Source organism: Bos indicus, chromosome 4 (genome assembly GCF_029378745.1).
Source record: "Bos indicus isolate NIAB-ARS_2022 breed Sahiwal x Tharparkar chromosome 4, NIAB-ARS_B.indTharparkar_mat_pri_1.0, whole genome shotgun sequence".
NCBI lineage: Eukaryota > Metazoa > Chordata > Mammalia > Artiodactyla > Bovidae > Bos > Bos indicus.
Genome location: NC_091763.1, coordinates 49,079,841 through 49,104,905, shown reverse-complemented (window position 1 = coordinate 49,104,905; position 25,065 = coordinate 49,079,841). Strand labels below are relative to the sequence as shown.

At 37.8% G+C, this 25,065-nt stretch overlaps 1 protein-coding gene and 1 long non-coding RNA gene across 6 annotated transcripts; one reads left to right on the top strand and one right to left on the bottom strand.

Annotated features, from left to right (window-relative positions):
- Positions 1-1,480: 1,480 nt before the first annotated feature.
- On the bottom strand, positions 1,481-20,676 carry CBLL1 (Cbl proto-oncogene like 1). 5 transcript variants are annotated; one of them, XM_070787754.1, is made up of 6 exons: positions 19,910-20,676; positions 13,953-14,120; positions 10,658-10,758; positions 10,184-10,267; positions 9,121-9,194; positions 1,481-5,735 (listed from the first exon to the last, which is right to left on the bottom strand). In XM_070787754.1, the coding sequence occupies exons 1-6, from the start codon at positions 19,956-19,958 to the stop codon at positions 4,697-4,699; spliced, it is 1,515 nt and encodes a 504-aa protein (XP_070643855.1). In that variant the 5' UTR covers positions 19,959-20,676; the 3' UTR covers positions 1,481-4,696. The 5 variants fall into 5 exon arrangements, with proteins under 5 accessions (XP_070643855.1, XP_019814245.1, XP_019814246.1 ...); XM_019958686.2 differs by lacking the exon at positions 19,910-20,676 and adding an exon at positions 18,863-19,142; XM_019958687.2 differs by lacking the exon at positions 19,910-20,676 and adding an exon at positions 18,863-19,142 and having other exon boundaries at positions 10,658-10,755.
- LOC139182702 (uncharacterized) lies at positions 18,913-23,702 on the top strand. Its single transcript, XR_011566226.1, has 2 exons — positions 18,913-18,990; positions 19,140-23,702. It is a non-coding gene; the product is annotated as an uncharacterized lncRNA (long non-coding RNA).
- The last annotated feature ends 1,363 nt before the right edge of the window (positions 23,703-25,065 follow it).

Sequence of the window (25,065 nt, the reverse complement as noted above, 5' to 3'; positions counted from 1 at the left end):
ATTAGAATGGTGTCTGATCAAGTATACATATCATGTATCACTTATATGCAAAACCTAAAAATAGAAAAAATGAACTTATAAATCAGAAAGAGAACAAACTTAGTTACCAGTGAGGAAGGGCAGTGAAAGCTGCTCAGTCTTGTCCCAGTCTTTGCTACCCCATGGACTACACAGTCCATGGAATTCTCCAGGCCAGAATACCGTGAGTGGGTGGCCATTCCCTCCTCCGGGGGATCTACCCAACTCAGGGATCGAACCTGGGTCTCCTGCATTGCAGGTGGATTCTTTACCAGCTGACCCACCAGGGAAGCCCAGGAAGGGTACGTACAGACTGGGAGCTTAGATCAACATGTACACACTGCTATACTTAAGATAACCAACGAGGACCTACTGTATAGCACAGGAGCTCTGCTCAACATTCTGTAATAACCTAAACAGGAAAAGAATTTGAAAATGGATATATGTATATATGTAACTGAATCACTTGGCTGTATACGCAAAACTAATGTAACACTATTAATCAACAATACTCCAATATAAAATTTTTTAAATTTGAAGTGGCATCTAGCATATAAATGAATATATTTCACATGATGGATGTTCAGTATGTATCTGAGTACAGGCCACGAAATACTACTTACCATGGATTATTAAGGTGCTTAACCAGAGCATGAAGCCTATTATTTAGTTGTCAGCTCTGCAACTAACATGATTTGTACACCAAAGTTATAACAGTGGTTATCTCTGGAAGGGAAAATTATGGTGGTGGTCGAGGGGATCTTTATTTGTAATATGACATATTTCTCCCCAAAACTTACTGCTTGTATAACTGAAATGAATACAAATTTTAAAACAAAAAATTAAAAGGTTTTGAAAGCAACACATAGGAAGAAAAGTAAAAGGGAGTAAGATTTTTCAATGTGAAGACAGAGAACAATTTCAAAGGTAAATTAACAGGAAAAAGTGAAAGTGTTAAGTCACTCAGTCGTGTCCAACTCTTTGTGACCCCCACGGACTGTAGCCTACCAGGTTCCTCTGTCCATGGGATTCTCCAGGCAAGAATACTGGAGTGGGTTGCCATTTCCTTCTCCAGGGAATCTTCCCAACCTAGGGATTGAACCTGGGTCTCCCACATAGTAGGCAGACTCTTTACTGACTGAGCCACCAAAAAAGACTAGATTAATAAGAAATAGACTTAAATACAGTATTAAAGTTGGTGCTTACAACTAACTTAGACTTGAAAAAGGATATTCTGAAGACATAGGCTAGATTTTTAGAAAGACGCGGTCCTGCCCAAGTGATAAAAACTCATGACCCACCACTGTTCATTTAAATCCTGTGATTCTGTAATGCCTAAAATTTCAAATGGGAGATGAGGAAATTAAAGTTTAATATTAAAATGTTGCTTTAACAATTCTGCCTTAACGGTTTTCCCCTCAAAGTCAGAAAACTGAAGGGGCATGAATCAAAACAAAAAATGTTTGAAAATTCAAATATTTTTATTAGTATTATTACCAAGTATTTTACCTGGCTTACCTCTCTTTCCCCTTTAAGTCTAGTATATCCAATATTGCTTTATTAGATCGTGCATATATTGTAGTACGTAAAGTCTGCTTGGTCTAGGCCACAACTGAACAGATTACAATTACAAACCAGTAAAGAAAAATAAATCCACTTCAGTTAGAATATAGTATGATTATGTCAAGCCTCAATTAACATCAATATACCAATTTGATGGTTGATCTAATAATCAGAAAAGTGTATTTTGGTTTCAGGTACTTGAGATTTTTCCACATACTTTTTTTTTCCATTAACGCTTTTTCAAAAATAAGTTTACATGGTTTTTCCAAAAAGACGTATGAAAGATACCCTTCGAGTACATCAGAACAAAGCCAAAAGCAGCTCTGTATACTTCATATCATAAAATGACCTATTTCAAGTTTAAAAATACGGTCAAATTATCTTTTCCATTTGCGTTTTAGTGTTAGTCTCTTATACAATAACTTGAGCAAGTGGTTTTTTACAGGGCAAAATGAATATTAAGTAGTTTCTTACAATCTTTGCAACTGATAATTTTCTCCAATACTATATATTATACTCTGAACAAGCATGCCACTTTAGAAATATTAACGTTCACCTTGCTGGTTTTAATCTCCCAAAACGTGAAATTTTGCTGTAAAAGTTGTATCGACGTGGAAAATTCTGCAGTCTCCCAAATGTGTCATCATTAGGTAAAAACTCACCTAGGCAAAATAGTATTTATGCTTTCATTTTATTGTTTTTAAGAATTAAACTGCCACCTCAGTAGTCTTTTAAGAGCAATATAATGAAACATACATACATTTAATTTAGACTTACGTCCATCATAGCTTCAAAGGCTTCCCTGAAATAAGGCTGGGATTCACATCTTTTTCCTTAAGGAAAGAAACACTAACAGTAATTTTGTTATCCTTCTACCCACCCACCCTCATTCAAACAATAACTAGATGAATTCAAGTCTAACACCATTAAAAAAAAAAAAAACTGTCTGCTACAACACATTCATCTGAACTGCCTCCCTGCATAACACATATTTCTTAAACCTAACCAAATATTTTAAAGCCTACAAGACTTAACATGTGGAATTTTACCGTGATAACATTTTTTTGTTCAATACATTCTAGTGAATTTCAATTAAGTCAGGTGAGCTCTTCATAAATAGCTGAGAAGCTTTAAAGTGAGTTTTGTTATTTCCTATTACATGAAACCAAACTATTGGTACTGAATTTTCAATAATATTTTAACAGCTCCTAAAAAGGGCCATTAAAGGTAATCAAGTTTGCACCAGTCCAAGTACCTACAGTAATATGATAGACACACTCACCACCATTTCACACTATTTCACTCCTATGCTTCTAATAACAATTTCTCATTAGAAACACCACATTAACACTGAACTCTCAAATTGCTAGGTGTGAAAAATCACGTACTTTCACTTAAAAAAAAAGTGTATTATTTTCAGCTGGTCATGGTTGAAAGGGCCATTTATATTATTTCAGCTCTAAATTTATAGATGACTTTGTATCAGTTATCCAAAGTGAGAAACTGCTTTGCCTGTTTCTGACAGAATTAAATGGTAAATTAGCCATCAGTTCACCTCTTGTCAAAAAGAAATGTTCTAAATTTATACACTATAAACTATTTAATAATAAACGGTATCTGTATACTACACATTTCATGTTTATGTTATGCACCATTTTGGGGGGGGAGGAAGTACTTCACAGGGGTGTATTCAAAGGATATATAGTAATATCCCAAGAATGTTGATTTATACATATGAATTCTGTATAAACTGTAAGTGGTCATCTTAGCTGGACTGTAACAAGCCCCTATAATGCAAAAGCTGACTCCGAAGGCACCTTATAATGCATTGAAATTCACAATTTAGACATTACTTTTCTCTTCAATACAAAATCATCTGGTAGTCTTCACTGTTGACTCTGCTAAAAAAATGTTCCAAGTTTTAGACTGCTTAACCAATAAAAGAAACAGGAAGTCAGTAATAGTTAAGTTAGAGAAAAACACCTTATCATACAGTAATGAAACCTGAGCAACGCAAGTATGTGATTACAAGAACATCCTTCATTAATACAGTATTCAAATTCCTCCATGGCATTCAAATTATACTTTAAAACCCAATAAACAAGAATCCACTTAAGTACAGGATCAAATTCTACCATGAAATGAGGAATTACATAAAGCCTATTCAGCCCTAAATATTTAGTTTCAGACAATGAGCAGAGAGGAACACACTTCATCTAAAGAATACCACTTATACAGTTCTATAAAATGTTACTTAAGGTTAATTAAAGTGTGATGCATCATATGACTCCAACCATTCGGTAAAAAGCATTAATGAGTAACAACATCCCCAACAGCTTGGAGCCTACAGAGTTGATTACTTTGGCCCTATCTTTCCAAAAATACAAGCAATGCCTCTTAACATTACAGACATAAATATTCTTAGTACTGGAATTTCAATGTATTTTGGTGCTCCTGAGGCTGCCTATAAATGAAAAGGCATCCAAGTGAAGTGCATTATATACCTAATATACCTCAAAATTTCAGTGCCTAAAATGTGAAATAATTTTCTACCATTTAACAGTCTGCCCTACAGTAAATTTCTATTAGATTTTTACTTTTAGGATTTTATTGTAACTTTGGGAAATTAGTGGTAAAACATATGGTTTAAAAAACAGTATGTGGCTGCACTTAAGTTCACATAAAAATAGCATTTTTACAACCATATTGAAGTTTAATCCTTTTACACAGGTTAACAAAATGTATCACAAGAAAAACTTAAACATTGGGTTTAACAAAGGACGTACTTTTGAAAGTGTAACAATGGAAAAATGTTTTCAATTTTTTTTCTTCTTACAAATGGTTACCTCTGGGTCAATTTACCACACTAGGGGAACAAAGTTCTTAAAATATAGCTGTGCTCAACTGAGCCACTTAACTGCACTACAGTATAGTACTTGAAATCAATCCTAAGGTCAAGATTTAAAACCATTTTAAGAGACAAGACCCTAAGTGTTGTATAGCCACCTCAGTAAGAGGCGCTTTTCCTTCCCCGAACAGTCAAAGCTTAAAGAAAAGATTGACTATACATATAAGTTTTGTTTCCTCATCATATCATCAGTTCAGAATACTATTATCATTGGTAATACGGTCTATATCTTGTCTGATCTGGATGATGTGGTCCAGGTAGTGGGGTTTGAGAAGGCGGACCCTGCATTCGTGGAGGAGGAGGTGGCCCTCTTGGTGCAGGCCATATACCAGGACTCATTCCCCCTGGTTGTGTAAATGGAGGGCTCAGAGTTCCTTGATCTTCAGTGAACTGGGGTAAAGAGTTGGGGTTGTAATGGTGAGGAGGGGGTGCAGTTACAGGTGGACCACCATGTTGAGGTGGGGGAGGTCCTGGAGGAGGATGATTCATATAAGGTGGCATCTGGGCAATAATATGTCCAGGGGGAGGGGTAATTGGTGGTGGAGCAGAGGTCATTGGTGGAGGTGGAGCTTGGCTATACACCAAGTGAGGAGTACCTGCGGCCTGGGGAGGATGTGGCATTGGATGGCTTATTGGTGGTGGAGGAGGTGGGGGTGGTGCATAATGTTGCTGTGGAGGCATAATATGATGAGGGTGCGAGACCACTGGTTGACCCTGATATTCAGGATGATGGTGAGCAGGTGCGGGGGCAGGAGGTGGTGGTTCTCTAGCACCTGGATTTGAGTCATCCTGAATAGGGACAGTTATTAAATTGCTGTGTTTTCTTGTTGAAATACGAAAGGTTTCCTGACTGACTGAGCGAGGTGGAGGTGGAGCCATGGACAATTCAGCTGGAGGAGCACGAATATCCTCATGTGGCTGATTATAGTGCTCGTGGGGCACATGTTGCAAAGGAGGTGGTGGCATCATGATGTGCTGCTTTGGCGGAATATGGCTCATATGGTGCTTGTCTGGCGGCATGATAAAACGATCGGGGATTTCAGCTGGTGGTGGGGCAATAGGAGGAGGATGAACATTTTCAAGTGAAGCCCGGGTAACAGGTTTTCCAGCTCTCATATGGCGGTGGTTGATATGAGCCTGTAAGTCTCTCTGAGACAAGTATGTTCTCTTGCACCCTTGAACAATGCTACACATGAAGAGAGAACCTCGTGTACACTGCTCAATTCGCTGCACAGGATCACTACAGCTAAATTAGAAGGGAAAAAAGTTTGATTTACTAAAAATAGACTAAAAACAATGCACTAAATTTCAAAGATATGACTAGTTTTAAATTTTATTATGGAAAACTCTGCAAAAAGTTCACAATTAAAAGTTATAGTTAATGTAAGTGAACCTTTAATCTTTTCCACTTTATGGTCTGTTTGCTATTAAGCATCAGCATTTCTGTCAACATCAAAACTCTTAAGAAAAAAATTTTAAGTGTTTATCAAACAGAGTATGTTTGAAGCAAAACCCTTTTCTTACCAAGATTTAGAATTTATCTGATTTCACAAACAATTCTATGTTTTGAATCTGTGTGCAAAAACCCCCAAAACTCCAGGAAGGGCAAACCAAAGGATCTTGTCAGAATCACAAAATGCAAACTTGTAGAGTATTTATTGACCAGTAAGCAATTTTCTGAGCAAATAATACTAAGTAGAAGATACTAAGTGAAAGGTGTTGCAAGAACTACAAAAATAAACAGGATCATCCTAACCATCAAGGTTCTTAATATTAAACAATATTTTAAATTCAAACCATGAATGCCAAGAGTCCTTTCAAGGAGGGGGGTCTTCCTGAATTGTCAAATTTACTAATATGAAGTATTACACACTCCTACTTTTCTAAATTATAAACACTAAATTTAACTCAATTATTTTCTTAATGAGTCAGGGTCAAATTGTAACTATTCTTCTTCATTCACTATTTTTTAATACACTTTTGACTTTAGAAGGCTTCTTGAAACAACAGAAAGACTGAACTAGGAATTGGAACTGGGATCTAGTATATTGGCTCTGAGATCTTGGAGAAGTTATTTAAACTTTATTTCTTTATCTGTAAAATGGGTTATAACATCTAACCTTAACTCATAATGCTTTTATATAGACTTCATCCTAGTTAAAAGATGCTTACTCCTTGGAAGGAAAGTTATAACCAACCTAGATAGCATATTCAAAAGCAGAGACATTACTTTGCCAACAAAGGTCCGTCTAGTCAAGGCTATGGTTTTTCCTGTGGTCATGTATGGATGTGAGAGTTGGACTGTAAAGAAGGCTGAGTGCCGAAGAGTTGATGCTTTTGTGTGGTATTGGAGAAGACTCTTGAGAGTCCCTTGGACTGCAAGGCGATCCAACCAGTACATTCTGAAGGAGATCAACCCTGGGATTTCTTTGGAAGGAATGATGCTAAAGCTGAAACTCCAGTACTTTGGCCACCTCATGCGAAGAGTTGACTCATTGGAAAAGACTCTGATGCTGGGAGGGATTGGGGGCAGGAGGAGAAGGGGATGACAGAGGATGAGATGGCTGGATGGCATCACTGACTCGATGGACCTGAGTCTGGGTGAACTCCGGGAGTTGGTGATGGACAGGGAGGCCGGGAGTGCTGCGATTCATGGGGTTGCAAAGAGTCGGACACAACTGAGCGACTGAACTGAACTAGTTAAAAGAACGTTTGAAACATCAATGAAACAGTGAAAATGACAGGACTTAATGATTAGTTAAGCACTAAACATGTATAAGCTATCATCATTGAATATGCAGGCCAAGTCATATAACCTGTATCAAATGGCTCCATATTCTTGATTTTGAGTGGTGGTAGTGTTCCTTCCTCACTGAAGGCTGGTACTACTACTTCATACTTAGAAGGCCTCCCTTTAGTGGCCATTTGGCACACTTCTAATTTTTTGCTTCTAATTTGCTGTAAACTCTGAAATAGCTCCACAGTAACAGGATTGGGAGGTGGGGGGCATTTCTTTGGGTGATGCTTAAGCATTAGTATATAATATTTACATTAATTTGGGTTGTCATTTCTTCACTTTCTGACCCAGGTCTGTTAATCCAGATAAGCTTATGTTTTAATATCCCTAACAGCCAACCAGTGATATGCCTACTGAAGTTACACTGAAAAACTTGAAAACTAAATTCCCTTTTAAATATTAACATCAAAACACTTACATAAAAGAGAAAACCTTCTGGTGTCCTCTACGTGGTGTTTTACAACATCCAAAATCCCTTATCTCAATGAGGCAATCAAATTCACTATAGAATTTAAGTGGGTGTACACTGTGTTGGAAAATTAGGCACTACAGAAAATGAGGCAAATAGTGAATATGCACTTTCAATTTCCTAATTCTTTTGAATTATAATTATATTGAGAAAATATTCTTTAAACTCACACTATAAAATTAATGTGACTTTAAAGGGCTAATAAAATATGCTAAGAGAATTAGTTCTTACTGGTTTGTTAATGAATCATTCATTCTCTCCCACAGATGCCAATCTTCCTACACCATAAAAGAAAATTATCCCTTACAACTGTCCATAATTTTGTTATCAACTAATACTACAACCCTTGGGATAGGTTCTAACTTAGGTTATAAGCGACCTAGAAAGCCTACAGTTGTTCCAAAGAAGTTTCTCTCAAAATTTTTCTTAAATCTTCTATCAGGGGTTCTGAATTGATATAAAAATTCATAGTTTATTCTGGATCCTTTAAGACCATTCCCAAACAGATCACTATTGATCAACACCTTCCGATGATCTTAACGTGTCTGAGCCTGTCTTAGAACATGAAGGTGTTCTAAGATGTACTCAAGACATAATCAGGGGAGAAAGGCATTGAAACATGTAAAATATCATGTATGAAACGAGATGCCAGTCCAGGTTCGATGCACGATACTGGATGCTTGGGGCTGGTGCACTGGGACGACCCAGAGGGATGGTATGGGGAGGGAGGAGGGAGGAGGGTTCAGGATGGGGAACACATGTATACCTGTGATAGATTCATTTTGATATTTGGCAAAACTAATACAATTATGTAAAGTTTAAAAATAAAATAAAATTAAAAAAAAAAAAAGACATAATCAGATTTGAAGTCAATAAATAAAAGTTTATACTTACATAGTACTTGCTATCTGCTACTCATTTACTTCTAATAACAACCCAGGGAGGTAAGTACTATTATTAGCTCCATTTTACAGATAAAGAAATCATCTATGTGACATAGTTAATAAATCACAAAACAGAGATTTGAATCCAGTAATTCTAATTCCAGAGTCTTTGCTCTAAATCACTACGTGATACTACCTCTCTAGCATCCCATTAAAATGAGAAAATATTTTAGGTTTACAATGCTAACTTTGTGATGTATTTATTATTGTTATTTTGGCCAATGTGAATTAACTGATAATAGCTAATTAGCCCTATCCTAAGGAGAAGGTTATAGTCAACTCTTGGCTCACAGAGAAACATTAGCCAGGTCTACACACTTGACATCTTGCCACTGGTCTATATCATACCCTCACCTTTAACCTAGATCATAAATCATTATATCACAATCCTTATTATTTAAAAATTTAATGATGATCTTACCCCGGACACATCTTATCTCCCTTTTTTTCATGTAAAATAGCACAGTCATAGCAAAACACATGCTTGCATGGAATCTGCGAACAGAGACACGTTACAGTTAATATTCTAGAGCAAATTAAAATACTTCGATAAAAAGCAACAGTGAGTGCAGTGACCTAGACATAGAAGGCACTTGAGAACTGTTGGTTAAAATGAACATTTATTAAGTACTAATTACATAAAAGCAACAGTTAACCTTTTTCAGTCACAAAGCTCTTTGTGAGAATGCAATGAAAACTTTGGCCCTTTCCCCAAAAAAACATATACATGCACATTCATGGTCCCTACAGGTTAAAAGCTCCTGAAGAATACTGTACAATGTTTCACCTAATCCTGTTATCTCCAGGAAGTATTTCATGGCAGTGAAAGAACAAGTATCTTCTACATTTAATATAAGCAGGCTTCTTCCCTGGTAGTCTTAAGTTAATGAACTTACATATATTTAAAAATAAATCAGAAGGACACAGTAAAATAATGTTACACTATTTTAGAACTCATAATTCATTACTGTTATTTAGTTATGCCACACAGCAAAGCAACAGTGCAGAATCCACAGCTTCTACCACCACAGATTTAACAGTAAATTCAACTTTTTCCAACAAAAATGTAAAACTATCTTTTTATATTATCAAAATTACTATAAAATTACAGTTGGGGCTGTATTTTAAGTGCTTAGAATTCAATACTCAGAAATCATAAATAATATTTAATTCAGTTCTATATTAAAAATTTTAGCCTTTAGAAATACTGATTTTATTCTATTAAAGAAAAATTTTTTTTTTCCTTAAGGATCAAACCATCCAAAGAAATTAGTTTCCTTAATTTTTTACAAGCAATCCAAGAATCTGTCAAGATAATTCTTTAAATGCATATTATCCCCAAATGTTCCTTAGCTATTTTATACTTATTCGTTATAAACTTTATTGTTAAACAATAATAAATCTATCTACTTAAATTTCAGAGTCCTCATCTCTACACAAATATATAAATTTATAAAAACAGAATTTAACTTAGTTATACTTACCATTCGCCCATAAATTTTAATAGGTAATCCACATTTGTCACAGAAATGAACTGGAGTATCATCCTTTTCACCTAAGATGTTTATCTGTTGAAATAATTAAAATTTCCTTAAGCATTTCTAAAAATTATGTCTATAAATTACACAATGAATTAGTATAAAAGTTACTAAAACAATTAGAAATGAAGATCTCTTGATATAATTCCCACATATGCCACATTATTTGGGCAACCATCAGTTTTGGGTTTTTTCCCCCTTTGACAGTGTTATTACTTATTGATTTTACTTGACATCACTGAAAATTACTTCAGATTATTTTTGGAAACAGTGAAATAGGGCATTAACAAACGATTTATGGGTAATGAAAGATATAATTATAATAAAAGTTCGCACTATTCTTTATGCAATCTAAATTGTCCTAATAAAGTATTTAAAATATTTCATTGTTCTAATAAATTTTTTTATTTTTACTTATACCTGAAAGTCCCAAAAAAGGTGTCCAGGAAATCTTCGTTGATTTCCAAACAGTTCACCCCCTTTACAGTCATACCGTTCTTCTTCATTATAATCAAATCCTTCTGAGAAAACAAAATGTTACCTATTAACTTTTTACATCTCAAATTTCATTTTGGAAATACAGGTACATAGACCTGTATTTTACATGGACAAAACAGACCTGTTCACTGACACCTTTCAAAGCTCCTCTAAGAACAGCATAATCAAGTCTTACTAAACAACTGCTAGAAATGATCCTGGGACCCATGCAGTCCAATTCTCATGCCTGAGAATATTGCAGTACTGGAGACCATAACAACACACAGAAGCAGAGCTAGGAAGGGACCTCTGCTCTCTTCACTCCTATTCAAGGGCTCATATTAACCCACCAGACTATTTCTGGTATAAAACTACTAATAATTATCATCATGATTATTACACAAGATACTGATTGTCATTTATTCTGATAATCTATAAAAGTGATATTACATTGTAACTGGTATTAGTGCCAAAGGATTAACAAAGAATTCTGCAGGCTTTCTTCTTATCACTTAGAAAATTAGGTAACCTCTTCTTCAACTTTAAATTGAACCTGATTTTAGAAACCTCAACATACTCATACTTCATCATTTCAATTAAAACCTTTCTTATTCACCCAAATAGCAAAATTTATATCCTATCTACAAGTCTCCTCCCCTACACTGTATGTATCAATATCAATAAAGTTCAAGATGAAGATCAAATATGCTCAATTTCTCTGACCTGATTAAAAAGTTGATGGCAATCCTCTCATCTTATACAAAAGAAAAGAAAATCAGTGAACAGTCTGATGGGGATTCTAAGCAGAATTCAATTACCTAAAGTAAAGCTGAGAAGACAAATCTATCCCTCCAATATGCCAGGCTTCTCACGACTTTTGGCCCTAGAACTGGTTAACATCTGCAGACAGACACACAGGCACAGATGCAATAATTTCTTGAGGCTGATACTGATACACCAGTGTACTGCTATCTAATTACCTGCAACACCAATGTAGAGTTCTTCTAAGTTACATCTGAGTGACCCTAGGCTCTTAGATGGCCCATTTATATCTTATAAAAGCTGCTGTCATCAAAAACTCAAAATAAGGAAAATTAATTTTTCTACTTATCTAAAACTCAGAAAATTATTGAGCAGAACAAGAGCTAAGAAAATCACCAGTACATTATCATTATCCAGAGTGGTTCAACCTATACTCCCATCATTAAACTATACATATATCTGTATAGATAACAAAGCAGCAGCTGCTGCTCCATCAGTAACCTAGGGTACTCTGTCTTTGGCCTTTCTAGTTTTAAAATGGAGAAGGCAATGGCACCCCACTCCAGTACTCTTGCCTGGAAAATCCCATGGCCAGAGAAGCCTGGTAGGCTGAAGTCCATGGGGTCACTAAGAGTCAGACACGACTGAGCGACTTCACTTTCATTTTTCACTTTCATGCATTGGAGAAGGAAATGGCAACCCACTCCAGTGTTCTTGCCTGGAGAATCCCAGGGACGGGGGAGCCTGGTGGGCTGCCGTCTATGGGGTCACACAGAGTCGGACACGACTGAAGCAACACAGCAGCAGCAGCAGTTTTAAAATAATTTTTTATAACTATACAGTAATGTATAAATAAATTATTGTGTAACAGTAAAACAATGCAAAAAAGCTAAAATCCCCTTCCTAGCCCTTTCCTCTCAGATATCTCTTCATCCCCTCCCACTTCAAGTCACACCCCATTTTTGTTTTAACAACCAAATATATATCCATAAAAGTTCCAAAGCCACGATCAGCAAACTTTATCTAACTTTATCTGCCCAAAGACCAATTAATACTGCCATACCTGCAATTACTCAACTATGCCAATATAGTGTGAAAGCAGCCATGTGTTGGGTGCCCTAAGCTCAGTCATGTCCAACTCCTTGTGACCTCAGGGACTATATACAGCCCACCAGGCTCCTCTGTCCATGGGATTTTCCAAGCAAGCACACTGGAACAGGTTGCCATATCCTACTCCAGGGGATCTTCCCAACCTAGAGATCGAACCCGAGACTCCTGCATTGGCAGGTGGATTCTTTACCACTGACCCACCTGGGAAGCCCGAAAACAGCCAGACAATACGTAAAAGAATGGGCATGCATGTATTCCAATACAACTTTATTGATTAAAAACAGCACTGGATTTGGCCCATAGACCACAAAAACTGTTTTATACTCAAGAAATGGTGAAAGTCCTCTCTAAGGATAACATAAAACCCAGAAGTTCAGTACAAAAGACAAAGAATTGTCAAGCTTCTCTACAATAAAAATTTTATACATAAAATTCAAAAGACAAATTGGGAATATACACAACATATAACAAAAGCCAATTTTGTTAATCTACAAAGAACTCATAAAAATCAAGAGAAAGACAATCAAACAGGAAAAAAATGGGAAAAGGATATGAACAGATAGAGCCTAGAAAAAAGAAATGACCAATACTATGAAAACATACAGCACTACTCATAAATTAAAGAAATGTGTATCAGTACAAAAATCTGTAAAGGATAATAGTACCAATATTGGCGTGGGAGTATCAAGTGACGTACTATTTTTTAAGAACCATTTGACAACAATCTATTAAATTCTAAAATGCATACATTCTAAATCCACCAAGTTATAAAAATGCCCAAATTCATGCAAAATTTAAATTTCAAAATATACATACTAAGGTGTGTATTCTACAAAATATACATACTAAATAAATAAGGACATTTACTGCAAAATTGTCTCTAACAGCAAAATGTTTTAAAAAAATTGTTAAAGTATGGTACATCCTTAAGTGAAATACCTAAACCCATTTTCTTAAATAAGATACATCTGAATCTACTGAGAAGGCAGAATCTCACATGCATCTTACAAAAAAGGTGGGGGGTGGGGGGGGCAGTGATAAAGCAACTATGAAAATGTCATACCAGGGATTATTTGAGGGGGGAATAAAAATGGGAGAACAATTTTACTTTAGTATTATGTTTTCTGCGATACTGTTTAGATCTTTCTAAACAATAGATAGTATTACTTTCAACAACAAAAGAAAATAAATCAAAAATATTTATAAAGGGATAGAAAGTAAAATATGCCAAAATGAGAAGTCAAAAGACTGAAGAAGAGAATATTTAAGATAAAAAAAGAGGTGGCTAAAAGTAAATAAAATCACATGGCTTATTTGGTGGAATCAGATATAAAAGAAAGACTTTTGGACCTGTTAAACACATTACCTTCATCACCAGCTGGAGCCTTTGCAGGCATCCTGTTTATAGTCCTTGGAGTTCGAGGTGAAGCTTTGGCTTTGTTCCCTTGTTTGGAGATGAGCTTTATAGGAATTCGTCTTCGAACATCAAGACCACCCAATGATCCAGAACTATTAGTGCCTTGTAACTCATTGTCTATGTTAGGAAAAAAAGTTGTAATTTCTTTTAGGTTTTCTTTTTGAAGGTTATTCTGGCACAGGTATTAAAGCAATATACCCAACATCATGAAGGGCTCAGTATCTGATTTTAAATACTAGGCTATGTAAGTTCAAGTACCAATTTTCTCTATTCTGGATAAACTCTTAAAGCAATGCTTTTTAAGACATGGAGCCCTTTAAAAAGTTGACAAAAGCTATAGAACCTCTCCCTAAGAGGATGGACAATAAAATTTTCCATGTAGTTGAAGAGGGGTTTATAGAAACATAAAATCCTTCATCAGCCTAAGGTAAGAAACTGTCTAGCAACTGTAAGATTTTTTTTTAAAGAAGGAATAAAAGGTAAAGAAAGAACAACAAAAAGAAAGAAAACCATCATTTCCATCAAGCATGCAAAGTAGGCACTCAATGAATTTAGTAATCTGCATCTACATCCGGACAATCAATAAAACTGGAAACACAAAACTAACACTGACAATGGTAGAATTAAATCAATAATACCCTGAAAATGAAGTTAGTTTCAGGGATGTGATTATCCTCTTCGGTATAAAATAATTTTTCTAAGAAGCAGTCAGGAATATACTAAAAATTACCACACAATTTAGTAGTAAACACACACACTAATGTACTATACCATTTCTAGATGCACAGGTGACTGCGCTGTTCTTAGTCAGCACTGTAATGGTAAATTATGGGTGAGGAGGATGCAAGACTTCTGTACTTCAACTAGGCCTACACAACTGACACTTTCTATGTCTCTGTTACTAGCTTATGAAATAAATTTACTCATATCCAATGAGTAATACGAGCATTATTTCATAGAACTGACTCTATTTTAAGATTAAAAGCCACCTTTTTTCAAGTCCATGATGACATATTACAATCCAGAAAATATCTACCTTTATCTGCTAAAAACAGAAAGGGAAATGTCCTGAAGTGGGAAATGCAAATAATTTAAAACAGTAACATTTTAAACATGACAATTAGCGAACAACACTATGTAACTGCCATTGCAGAGGACAGCACAATCAGAGACATAACCAAACTATCCACATTAAATTCACTAAAGTCAAATTTAGAAGTAGTATTCTACCCAGCAGTAATCATCTCCAAGAATACTAGAATTACACATCGATTTGCACTCTTTCTCAATAATACACAGAACAAAATTCAAAATCGGTCCTTAATTATTAATTTAAATATCTTTCAGTCTGCTTTCTATTATTATTTTCGTAACAGCTAACCTGCAAAAAAAAAAAAATCATGGGAATGGGAATACATGGACAGTTGAGAATCTTAAACTAGGATAAATCCATCTTGATTTAACTCTCCATACTTCAACAATCAATTAAATCAATACTTGATTTAACTCTCAATGTATCAACAATCAGATAATGCTTTCATCTGCTTTCACTCTAGTTGCATTTAGTTGCTAAATATCTACAAGCAATGAAGTAGCAAAAAGATAATAATGTATTTCATCTGCTTTGACTCTAGCTGTTTAAAGTACCTACAAACAATGTAATAGCAAAAAGGTATGACAGAATGATTTTTTTTTTGCTTAGAAGGTAATTCCTGATTTTTCAATGAATTAAAAAAATAGCAACTTATCAGAGACAGTTCAATGTTGTCTTTCCGACAGTAAAAGAACTCTGAACGGTTTTTCCTTGGTGAAACAACACTTCATTACTACAAGTCCTTTTCACACTACCCTAGACATCTGAGGTCACAATTATGACTTTCAAGAGCCTACTGCCCTCTAACATCTTGCAGCCTGCCTCAGACTCCAAGTTCAAGCTGTTAATAGTGACATCACTCTGGGTTTATCTTGGGGCTTGGGAGGTTTTTATTATGAGTCAAAGTATACTTTTGAATATCACAACTAAAAATCCTAAAACCCTAACAACAAAAGTCCTTGGATATTATAGAAAGTGAGAATTAAGGAGGTAACCACTCATATGAAGTGAAATCCACTGTAAAAGGCCTAATACGGAATACTGTATTATATAGGTTTTTAAAAGATTTGTGCAGAATCTTATCTTGAATTAAAGGAATCAAGAAATATTTTTACAAAATTTAGGTTACAGTTACAACTAAGTGCTAATCTTTAGAATGGCTAAAGACTCAATCAACTGTTAATTAGCAGTTTCTTAGAGTAATTTTCTATTACAATACTACAGGATAGCCTTCTTTTTATGACTGACAATTTCAGCACATTCCCAAAACCAGTCATTTTTGCATAACATTCAAGAGTTCCATCAATCTCCCCAGGGGCCTCTTTTAATCCTTTGATATTAGAATTTTCCTTTTGAGATGCCTATCCTGACATAATGTGTTCAATTTACTGGCTATCTGGCACGTCCTCATTTCCCAATGATTTTATTTGTGATTCAATTACCAAACTCACATTTATGAATATCATAAAAACTTGAATATTTTGTAAGGTTTGTAATCACAATCAGTGTACAACATTTAATACCATTTTCTGACACGAAACTGCTAAGGACACTGCCTTATAAGGAAATTAACTAAAAAACAAAAAAAGAAAAGAGGCTCATGCTAAGCAGCAGGGATATCTGAGTAGGAACTATTTTTTCAAGTGGTCAGTTCATTAGTGAATATTTCCATGTTAGGATGACTTTTACTTTCTTAGGCAACTTTTAACTTAGAAAGTAGGATAATAAATACTCAGATACACACCAACCCACATTACAATTTCCTAACATAATAAACTGTGAAAAGTGCTCGACTCCCAATTCCAGTAACAGGCTCAAATGAGAAACATTTCACTAACGTGGCACGTTTGCTTCTCTAACACCAAGATTTCACGGTTTCAATTCCATAAAACCTCCAAATACTAGAGTTCCCTAGAGCCTGCTGCTAGGCCCTCTTCTCTACTGTTTTGCCTTTCCTTAAGTGATCCCATCCATCCTCACGCCTTAAAATCATTCCAAACAAACTGCCCTATGATTTCCACTTGACATCTCCCCTTCTATGTCCCAACAAACACCTCATACTTAGCAGTTCAAAGTCTTGTTGCCAGATTCCCATTTGTTACCTCTACTCCATTTAAAAAAAAAAAAAAAGGTATTTTTCTCCCAAGTCCTCCAGTAAAGGACACCACTCAAACTAGAACCCTACACACCTTTCCTTTCTCTCACATGCCTCCAAACCAATCCACCAGGGCCTGAGTTCTATCACCAAAATATTCACTGAATCTGCCCATTCCTGTTTTTAGTAAACCAAGCCACCGTCACTAAACCACGCTTCCCTTCTGGTCTATTGCAACCACTTCCTAAATTTTCTATTTATCTTGCCTCCTTCTCTTACACCATTCTTCATACAACAGCCTATTACACTTTAAAGAGAGATTATGTTCCTCCTCTACTTCTGTTCAATGGCTTCATATTGCACTGAAAATAACACTCAAATCTTTACCATGGACTTCAAAGTCTTGCACCACCCGACTCCTGCCTTCCTTACCAATCTTATCTTAGGGCTCTTTCCCTCTACATAAGTGCAGCTGACTGGTTTTCTCTTCATTTTCCTCCCTCAGAGTCTTAGTACGTGCTATAAACGCTTTCCACGTGATTTACGCCAAGCTGGATTCCTCTCATCCATCAGATCACAGCTTACAAATGTTACTTTCCTAAAAAGACTCTTCTGATCACCATCTCTGAAGCTTCCACTTTCCACAGCCCCATATGTCTTCTTCAAAGCCCTCATAATCTGTATTTCTAAAAACTTGTTCATTGTGCTTTTCCCAATAGAACGTAACTTCCATGAGGACAGGTACCCAGTTCATCTTGTTTACCATTCCACCTCCAGGCCTAGAAGAATATGTGTATATACATACGTGTATGTGTGTCTGTGTGTATATATATATATATGAAATTAAGTGGACAGTTGATGACTGAGGAATCCTAACTAATACTTGATACTGGGAAAAAAGCCTTTTATCACCTTACTAGTAATACGGCTGATACAACTGAACGGAGCAGTATCTAACTCCAAATGCACTCATTCAACATCCAAAAACTGCAAGGAAGCAAAAGACAAAAAACACTTAAGAAAGAATGGAGTCATTCTTACTTGGAGAAAGTGATGAGAATATCTTGATTTTAAGCTCAAGACTGGTGGTGGTTAAGGACCACAGCTGAAGCGCGGGGCATGCTATAGGCTTAAGCAGAAAAGCTGCTCCCGGTATCATTCCAAAAACCATATCCGACTCCCTTCTCCCACCTCTAGTCCAAGAAACACCGGAGAGACAACGACAGGCAGTGACCACCGCAGCACCCGCCCAAATCTGACTGAAACAGCAGGAAGTCTCTAACCCACTCTATCACATCGACTCCCAGCGTAATGAGACTTCCCAGACTCTACCCACCAGTCCCCATAACGCAGGGCAGAGCACCCCAAATGAGGGGAAAAACTGCCGGCGCTCTGTCCTCTCCGCGAAGCCCGCGCCTCCCGCGGTGCCGGGTCCGGGCTCAGAAGGAGCTGCCGTTGCCGGCACCGAGGCTGTAGGTACCACATCCGAGGGTAGGCCAGGAAGTAGCAGGCCCTCGCCGGACACGGGAAGGGGGTCTGTGACATTCCTTCCTCGCCGCCACACCCCAGTGCTGTAAGGCGAATGTAACCCCTCTACGTTCGCTGGGCGACCCGTCCCCGGCCGGCCAAGGGGGCATGGAACCTGGACCCCCACTGCCTCCGCCTCCTTACCAGTGTGATCCATGATTCGACTCGCAGGGCACAGTGGGAGCGGAAGTCAACCGCGCCGGAGTCGCAGGGAGCGCGTGCGCGGTACCTTCCGGAGCCCGGGAGGCGGAAGTGTGGTCAGGTGAAACCAGGTTGGTTCCCTCCAAAAGTTCCCTTCTCTTGCGTCCGCTAGCCGACTCCGGTGAGGGAGTCAGGCTCAGTTCGGGCAGAGAGAGAAAAAGCGAGTACGCGGGGAGCGTCAGTGTAGAGGCTGCTAAAGGTTCCTCTCTTGTGCTTCCAGAGGAAGTAGCCTTTTAATGTGGAGCGGAGACTGACGGGAACGGGGGAGGGAGAGAGCCGGTAGTAGCCGGAGGACTAAGCTCGCGGCAGGTAAGGCGGCCGCCGCGCCCCGCACCGCCGCACCCCCAACCCCGCGCGGAGCTTTGCCTTCTGGGACTTGTAGTGCCCCCGGCCGGGACCCTGGTGCCGACCTAGCCCAACTGCGCAGGCTCAGCCGTTGGGCTGTCCCCACCCCGGCGGGCGGAGTAACGGTTTGGAATCCCCCAGAGTCCGCGAGCTACGTTCTCCGGCACCCCCGGTCAAGGAAGAGTGTAAACACGCGCGCTCCGGAAAGCGTCCTCCAGCGGGAGGTTGCCTAGGGGACGGTTGAGCTGTGTAAGGCTACCAGCTAGAGAGAAAAGCTCTGTGCATATATGTCTACATTTTGCTTTGCCGTGATGAGCTGCACAGACCCACGCAGAGCTGACTTGGGTATCTACCCCGGTTCCCATCTCTCAAGTTGCTAACAGTTGAAACCCATTTCTAACGCTTGATTAGCATTCATTTTCTAGGGAAACCTCCCCCTCCCCCTAGAACTCCTGTCCTAAGGACTGTACGCGGGGCCAGGTGGAGGACGGATGCGGCGCAGCCGACTCTTAATAAAGGTCAGCGGGGACTCCAGTGCGGAGTAGAGCTGAGGATGGGGAGAGAACGTTAGGGCTGGCCGCGAGGGAGCCGTGAAAAAGGGGAAAGGCCTAAAATGAAGAGACAAGTTACCGCCACGGGCAGTACCTAGTTCCAGTTCTTGGTCCCAAGGGTTGGTGGTTGCTGCAGCTTTCATCGTTCTCAGCCGAAACAAAAGACAAGTGCCAAAGAGTGATTCCTGAGGACCTTCTGGGCCGTCTCCACCTCGCGACCCTGGCGCATGTGTCCACTCCCTTCTCCAGCCCTTCACACTTGATGATCTCGAATGAGTAGAAAGGAGCACAATTAGTGGAAAACACAAGCTGGGGAGTCAAGGGATTTGGGTTCTATTCTTGTCGTCCCTTGGTGACGACATCATTACCTTGTGTTATGCACGCTTTCAGTGCCAGAGTTCCTAGATCAATTAAAGATTATTGTGTCGACCTCTTAGAGAAGCGGTTTCATGGTGCTGAATTCGGAGTCAAGTTATGTGTAGCGATGTGCTCTATCTGTATAGTTAACCAGTGAGAGCTTGGAAGAATAATGATGAGTAATACTGTAAGTGTTCTGTGTTATTTGGTGAATGTTTTGGTGGGATCTTTTAAAAGACTTACCGTTTGTGCAGCTTTATAGACAAGTTTTTAGGTGCATTCACAACTAAGGACAATTGTGATTCAGAGTTACTCCTGCTTTTGTTAAAATGTAAGTTTCTGTATCCCTAAGTGGTTTTCAAGATGCTTTCAATTGCTGGGCATTTTTTGTGTTTTGCAAGTTGGAGGAAACAACCTTTCTTCCATACCTCCCTGTTTCTCTAAATACAATACTGATAATGAAAATCAAGCATTTTCCACCAATTTTGTGTGTAAAAGAAAGTAGTTGTCACCTAGAAAGTGGTTTTTTTTTTTAATTTTTTTTGATCCTCATATTTAGCCTATCAACCATCCTTCAGACAAGGTCAGTTGCATTCAGGGTGGTATGGCCATAAACTCAGTCATACTTCAGATTGATGCAGATCCAGGTTCAGAATAATAATATTAGTGTCTGCTGATGCTATTTAAAGAATTAGAATTTTTTTTAAAAAGTCTTCAAACTGTGTTTTATGTAATTTAATATGTAAGTCAGAAGTTATGTCAGCATTTTATGGTGCTTCAAGTTATGAAAATTTACTAAAAGGAAACTCACATGTTTAGATTTCTTATTGCTAAAATGTTAGGTAAACATTTAAATTATTTGATTTGACCTCGTGCTTTTATGCATTTCTATAGCATCTGTGCTCTATATTCACTTTCCCCTTAACTATATCCTTACTTTACTAGTACAGTGGCAATATGACAAATTAATTTCTTCCTCAAAAATGATAAGAGAAATTGTATGTAACATTTTATTACTGCCCTCTGGTATCCATTGTTGCTAACCTTTGTGCTGTAAGCAGTCACAATTTTACTGAAAGTCAACATTTATACTTAATTTATAGCTTGGTACTGTCCTAAGGTTTATAAAAATGAAACATCATGGTAATGGACAATCAGAAGCACCAAGGTATATATCATATTTTCATCTTATTGACAGACATCTGCTAGTCAGTGCTCTTCAAGGTGTTTTGATGACCTTGCATTTAAATACATAGCACTATTTACTTACAAAAAAAATAGGATGTATGTGTCAGAGAGCTTGAGACTCCTCAATGGCAGATCAAGGGCAATAACTTTCATTTCTTTAATGTTTTTTTTTGTTTTTTCCCCTCACTGCAGTCTTATGGAATCTTAGTTCTGGAACCACATATCAAATCCTGCCCCCTGCAGTGGAAATGCCAAGTCTTAACCACATGCTCTTTTAATTGTAACACTGTAGTGCCTAAGACCACAGAAGGAAAAAAAACATATAAATAATGGTTCCTATATGCAGAACCATATAGCCTAGCATTTATAGAAATAATTAAAAACATGGAATTACATTCTGTGTCTTTCAGGAGAATGCAGTGCTACCTACATTCAGAGAAAAGTATGAGCTGAGGGAAGTTAGGTAGACTGACTTTATCTTGATGAACAGGATTGCATTTGAAGGTGAGAAGAGAAATGAAAGAGGCACATCAAACCAGAAAGAGCAAGGTCACAGATGTCATAGCTTCTATAGAGAACAGTGATCAGCTTCACTTTGGTCCATGTTTGGGAATACTGAAAAATAAGGTTTGATTATAGAGAGCCTTGAAAAGATTTCAGAGTAACAGTTCAGAAAGAGCATATAGACAAAACCTAGCATGTTATGTTTATGAAAACAACACAATTCAGCAAGGTAGATTCAGAAACAATGAGCCGATCTTAAGTGTGGGTAGGAGGAAGTCAGTACTATTAACCTGTAAGAACAATTGACCAGGAAGCCTGAGACTCCCTGTGATGGCCAAAATGCCAGCAAGCGCGAGTGATCTGTTAATAAGAGAGCCGATCAGGACAGTGTCCACTAAACGTGAACAAGTTTGATAAGTAGATATGAATAGGAAAGGTAGTGGACTGTAGTGATAGATATATGGACTTGGATGTTAAAAACTGGGTTCTAAGCCCAACACAGCTGTAAGACTTTAGACAGATTACCTAATCTCGTGGCTGGCTAACTTCATTTGTAAAGTGGGAATGATAATAGTACCTACCTGTAGGGCTACTTTGAGAATTAAATATTATTTTCTATCTAAAGCATTTAGTACCTACTGGCACCCAGTAAGCCCTCATAAAATGATAGTTTTTATTACCAGAGTAGTTACTATATTCATTGCTTCATGAGGTGGTTAAGTGAGACAACAATATAGCACCTGCCCCATTATTAAATGAGTGTTAAATGTTAGCTGCAATTTCATTATTGCCTATACATATGGATTGGAGATAGGTTTTGACAATAAGGTCAGTAGGGCAGTTTTAGACCTCTTAGCATACTGATGCACACACCAAGCAAGCCTGATGTTTAGCCAAGGCTCTTTGACTTTTGTTTATTGGAGTAAAGTGAGTGATTGGCCTTCAAGCATCATTAGCAGACTTAACGAACTCCAGCCTCTCCCGGTCCCAGCTTTCTCCTCTCCCTACCAGCTGCTAAAATGGCCCAAACATGTTACCACAGCTGAGCCTTATTAAGTATGGCCCCCAGCTTTCCAAAAACTATCAGAAACGGCAAGAGACAGATTTGGGGAATAAGAAGGAAGCAAGACTACAAGGACTGAACATTACTGATTGAAGGCACTTCCCCACTCTGTCCTTTGAAGCCTGGTGATGTATTTACCCATTTGGATAGGAATGTTTGTTCTAGAGAATCTCTGCAGCCTTCCTTCTCTTCTGAGGACAGTTTTGCAGTGGATATCCTTTCAGCTTATAGGCCTGCTCCTCCCAACCGCTCCTCTACTAAAAGATTCATGTCTTGTTTTTTTCTCTCCACATCTATGTTCAGCTCACATCTAAAAGAATGTTTAGCGGTTTTACACTACTCTGAGCAAACTGTGTCATACTAGTACATGAAAACAGTTTTTTGACAGTAGATTTAACACCCACCTGTCGCTCAGTTGAGAAAAATACTAGGCCTGAATCTGCAGTTCTTACTCCCACCTTAAAAACCTACCTACCCATCAAGGCTTCTGTTCATGTGCCATTTTCCCCGTCAGGGCTTCTCTGACTCATGCTTCCAACAGGTAATATATGTAGTAGAGAAAGAGCATGAGCTTTGGGATGAGGCAAAATGGGGTTCCAATCTCAACTCTTGCTGTGTGATATTGGAAGATTACTCAAGCTCAGTTTCTATGTCAGTAAAATGGTGACAATAACATTCCTTGCAGAATTGGTCTGAAGATCATAGGAGATCCATCTGTGAAGGCTTCTTATTGCTTGCTAAATAACAGGCCCTCAATAAATGTTCATTTCCTTCATTCCTCTTGGTAATTACTGCTCTTTCAGATCTACATTTAAGATAGCACTGTCTTAATTCATATTTTCAAAACATATTTTCTCCAAGTATGCCCCTAGAGGATAGCATGCATTAGTAGTTCATACTTGTATAATATACAGTATTTAGCAGAAGGCACTCACAAAAATATTTGTTTACTTACTAAAGAATGCCATCAAACATAATATGACCCTGTCAAAAAAAAATTTAAACTTTTGACCACAAATGGATATGGCAAACAACTGGATAAAACCTTGCAATAAAAAAACAACTGCAGTAGGATGGCAATGACCACAAGAATTGTAAAGAATTAGTGACAATTTATTACACCAATTTTCACAATTCATTCAATAAAATGAGCAAAGAGCATTTAATGCCAGAAGACAACAACCCATATCTGCCAACATGAAATTCAAACAGTACAGCGAGCCTGAGGTTTTCTTGAGTGAGAAAAAAATATATTAAATAGTAATGCATATATGTGGAATCTAGAAAAATGGTACAGTTAAACCTATTTGCAAAGCAAAAATAGAGACGTAGATGAAGAGTACAAACACATAAACACCGGGGTTGGGGGAGGGGGAATGAACTGGGAGATTGGGACTGACATATATATACTATTGATACTATGTATAAGATAGATAACTCATGAGAAAGCACTGTATGGCACAGGGAACTCTATGCTCTGTGGTGACCTGAATGAGAAGGAAATCCAAAAAAGAGGGGAGATATATATTCATATAGCTGATTCACTTTGCTGTACAGCAGAAACTAATACAACATTGTAAAGCAACTATACTCCAATAAAAATTAAAAAAAAAAAAAAAACTGTGTAGGTGTGTGCTTGTTTAAACATATACACGTTTTGTTGTTCAGTTGTTAAGTCATGTCTGACTCTTTGCAACCCTGTGGACTGCAGCACGCCAGCCTTCCCTGTCCTTCACTATCTCCCAGAGTTTGCTCAAACTCATGCCCTTTGAATCAATGATGCCATCCAGCCATCTCATCCTCTGTCATCCCCTTCTGCCCTCAGTCTTTCCCAGCATTGGGGTCTTTTTCCAGTGAGTCAGCTCTTCACATCAGGTGGCCAAAGTATTGGAGCTTCAGCTTCAGTATCAGTCCTTCCAGTGAATATTCAGGGTTAGTTTCCTTTAGGATTGACTGGTTTGATCTCCTTGCTGTTCAAGGGACTCTAAAGAGGCCTCTCCAGCACCACAGTTTGAAAGCATCAATTCTTTGGCACTCTGCCTTGTTTATGGTCCAGCTCTCACATCTGTACAGGACTACTGGAAAAACCAAAGCTTTGATTATACGGACCTTTGTCAGCAAAGTGATGTCTCTGCTTT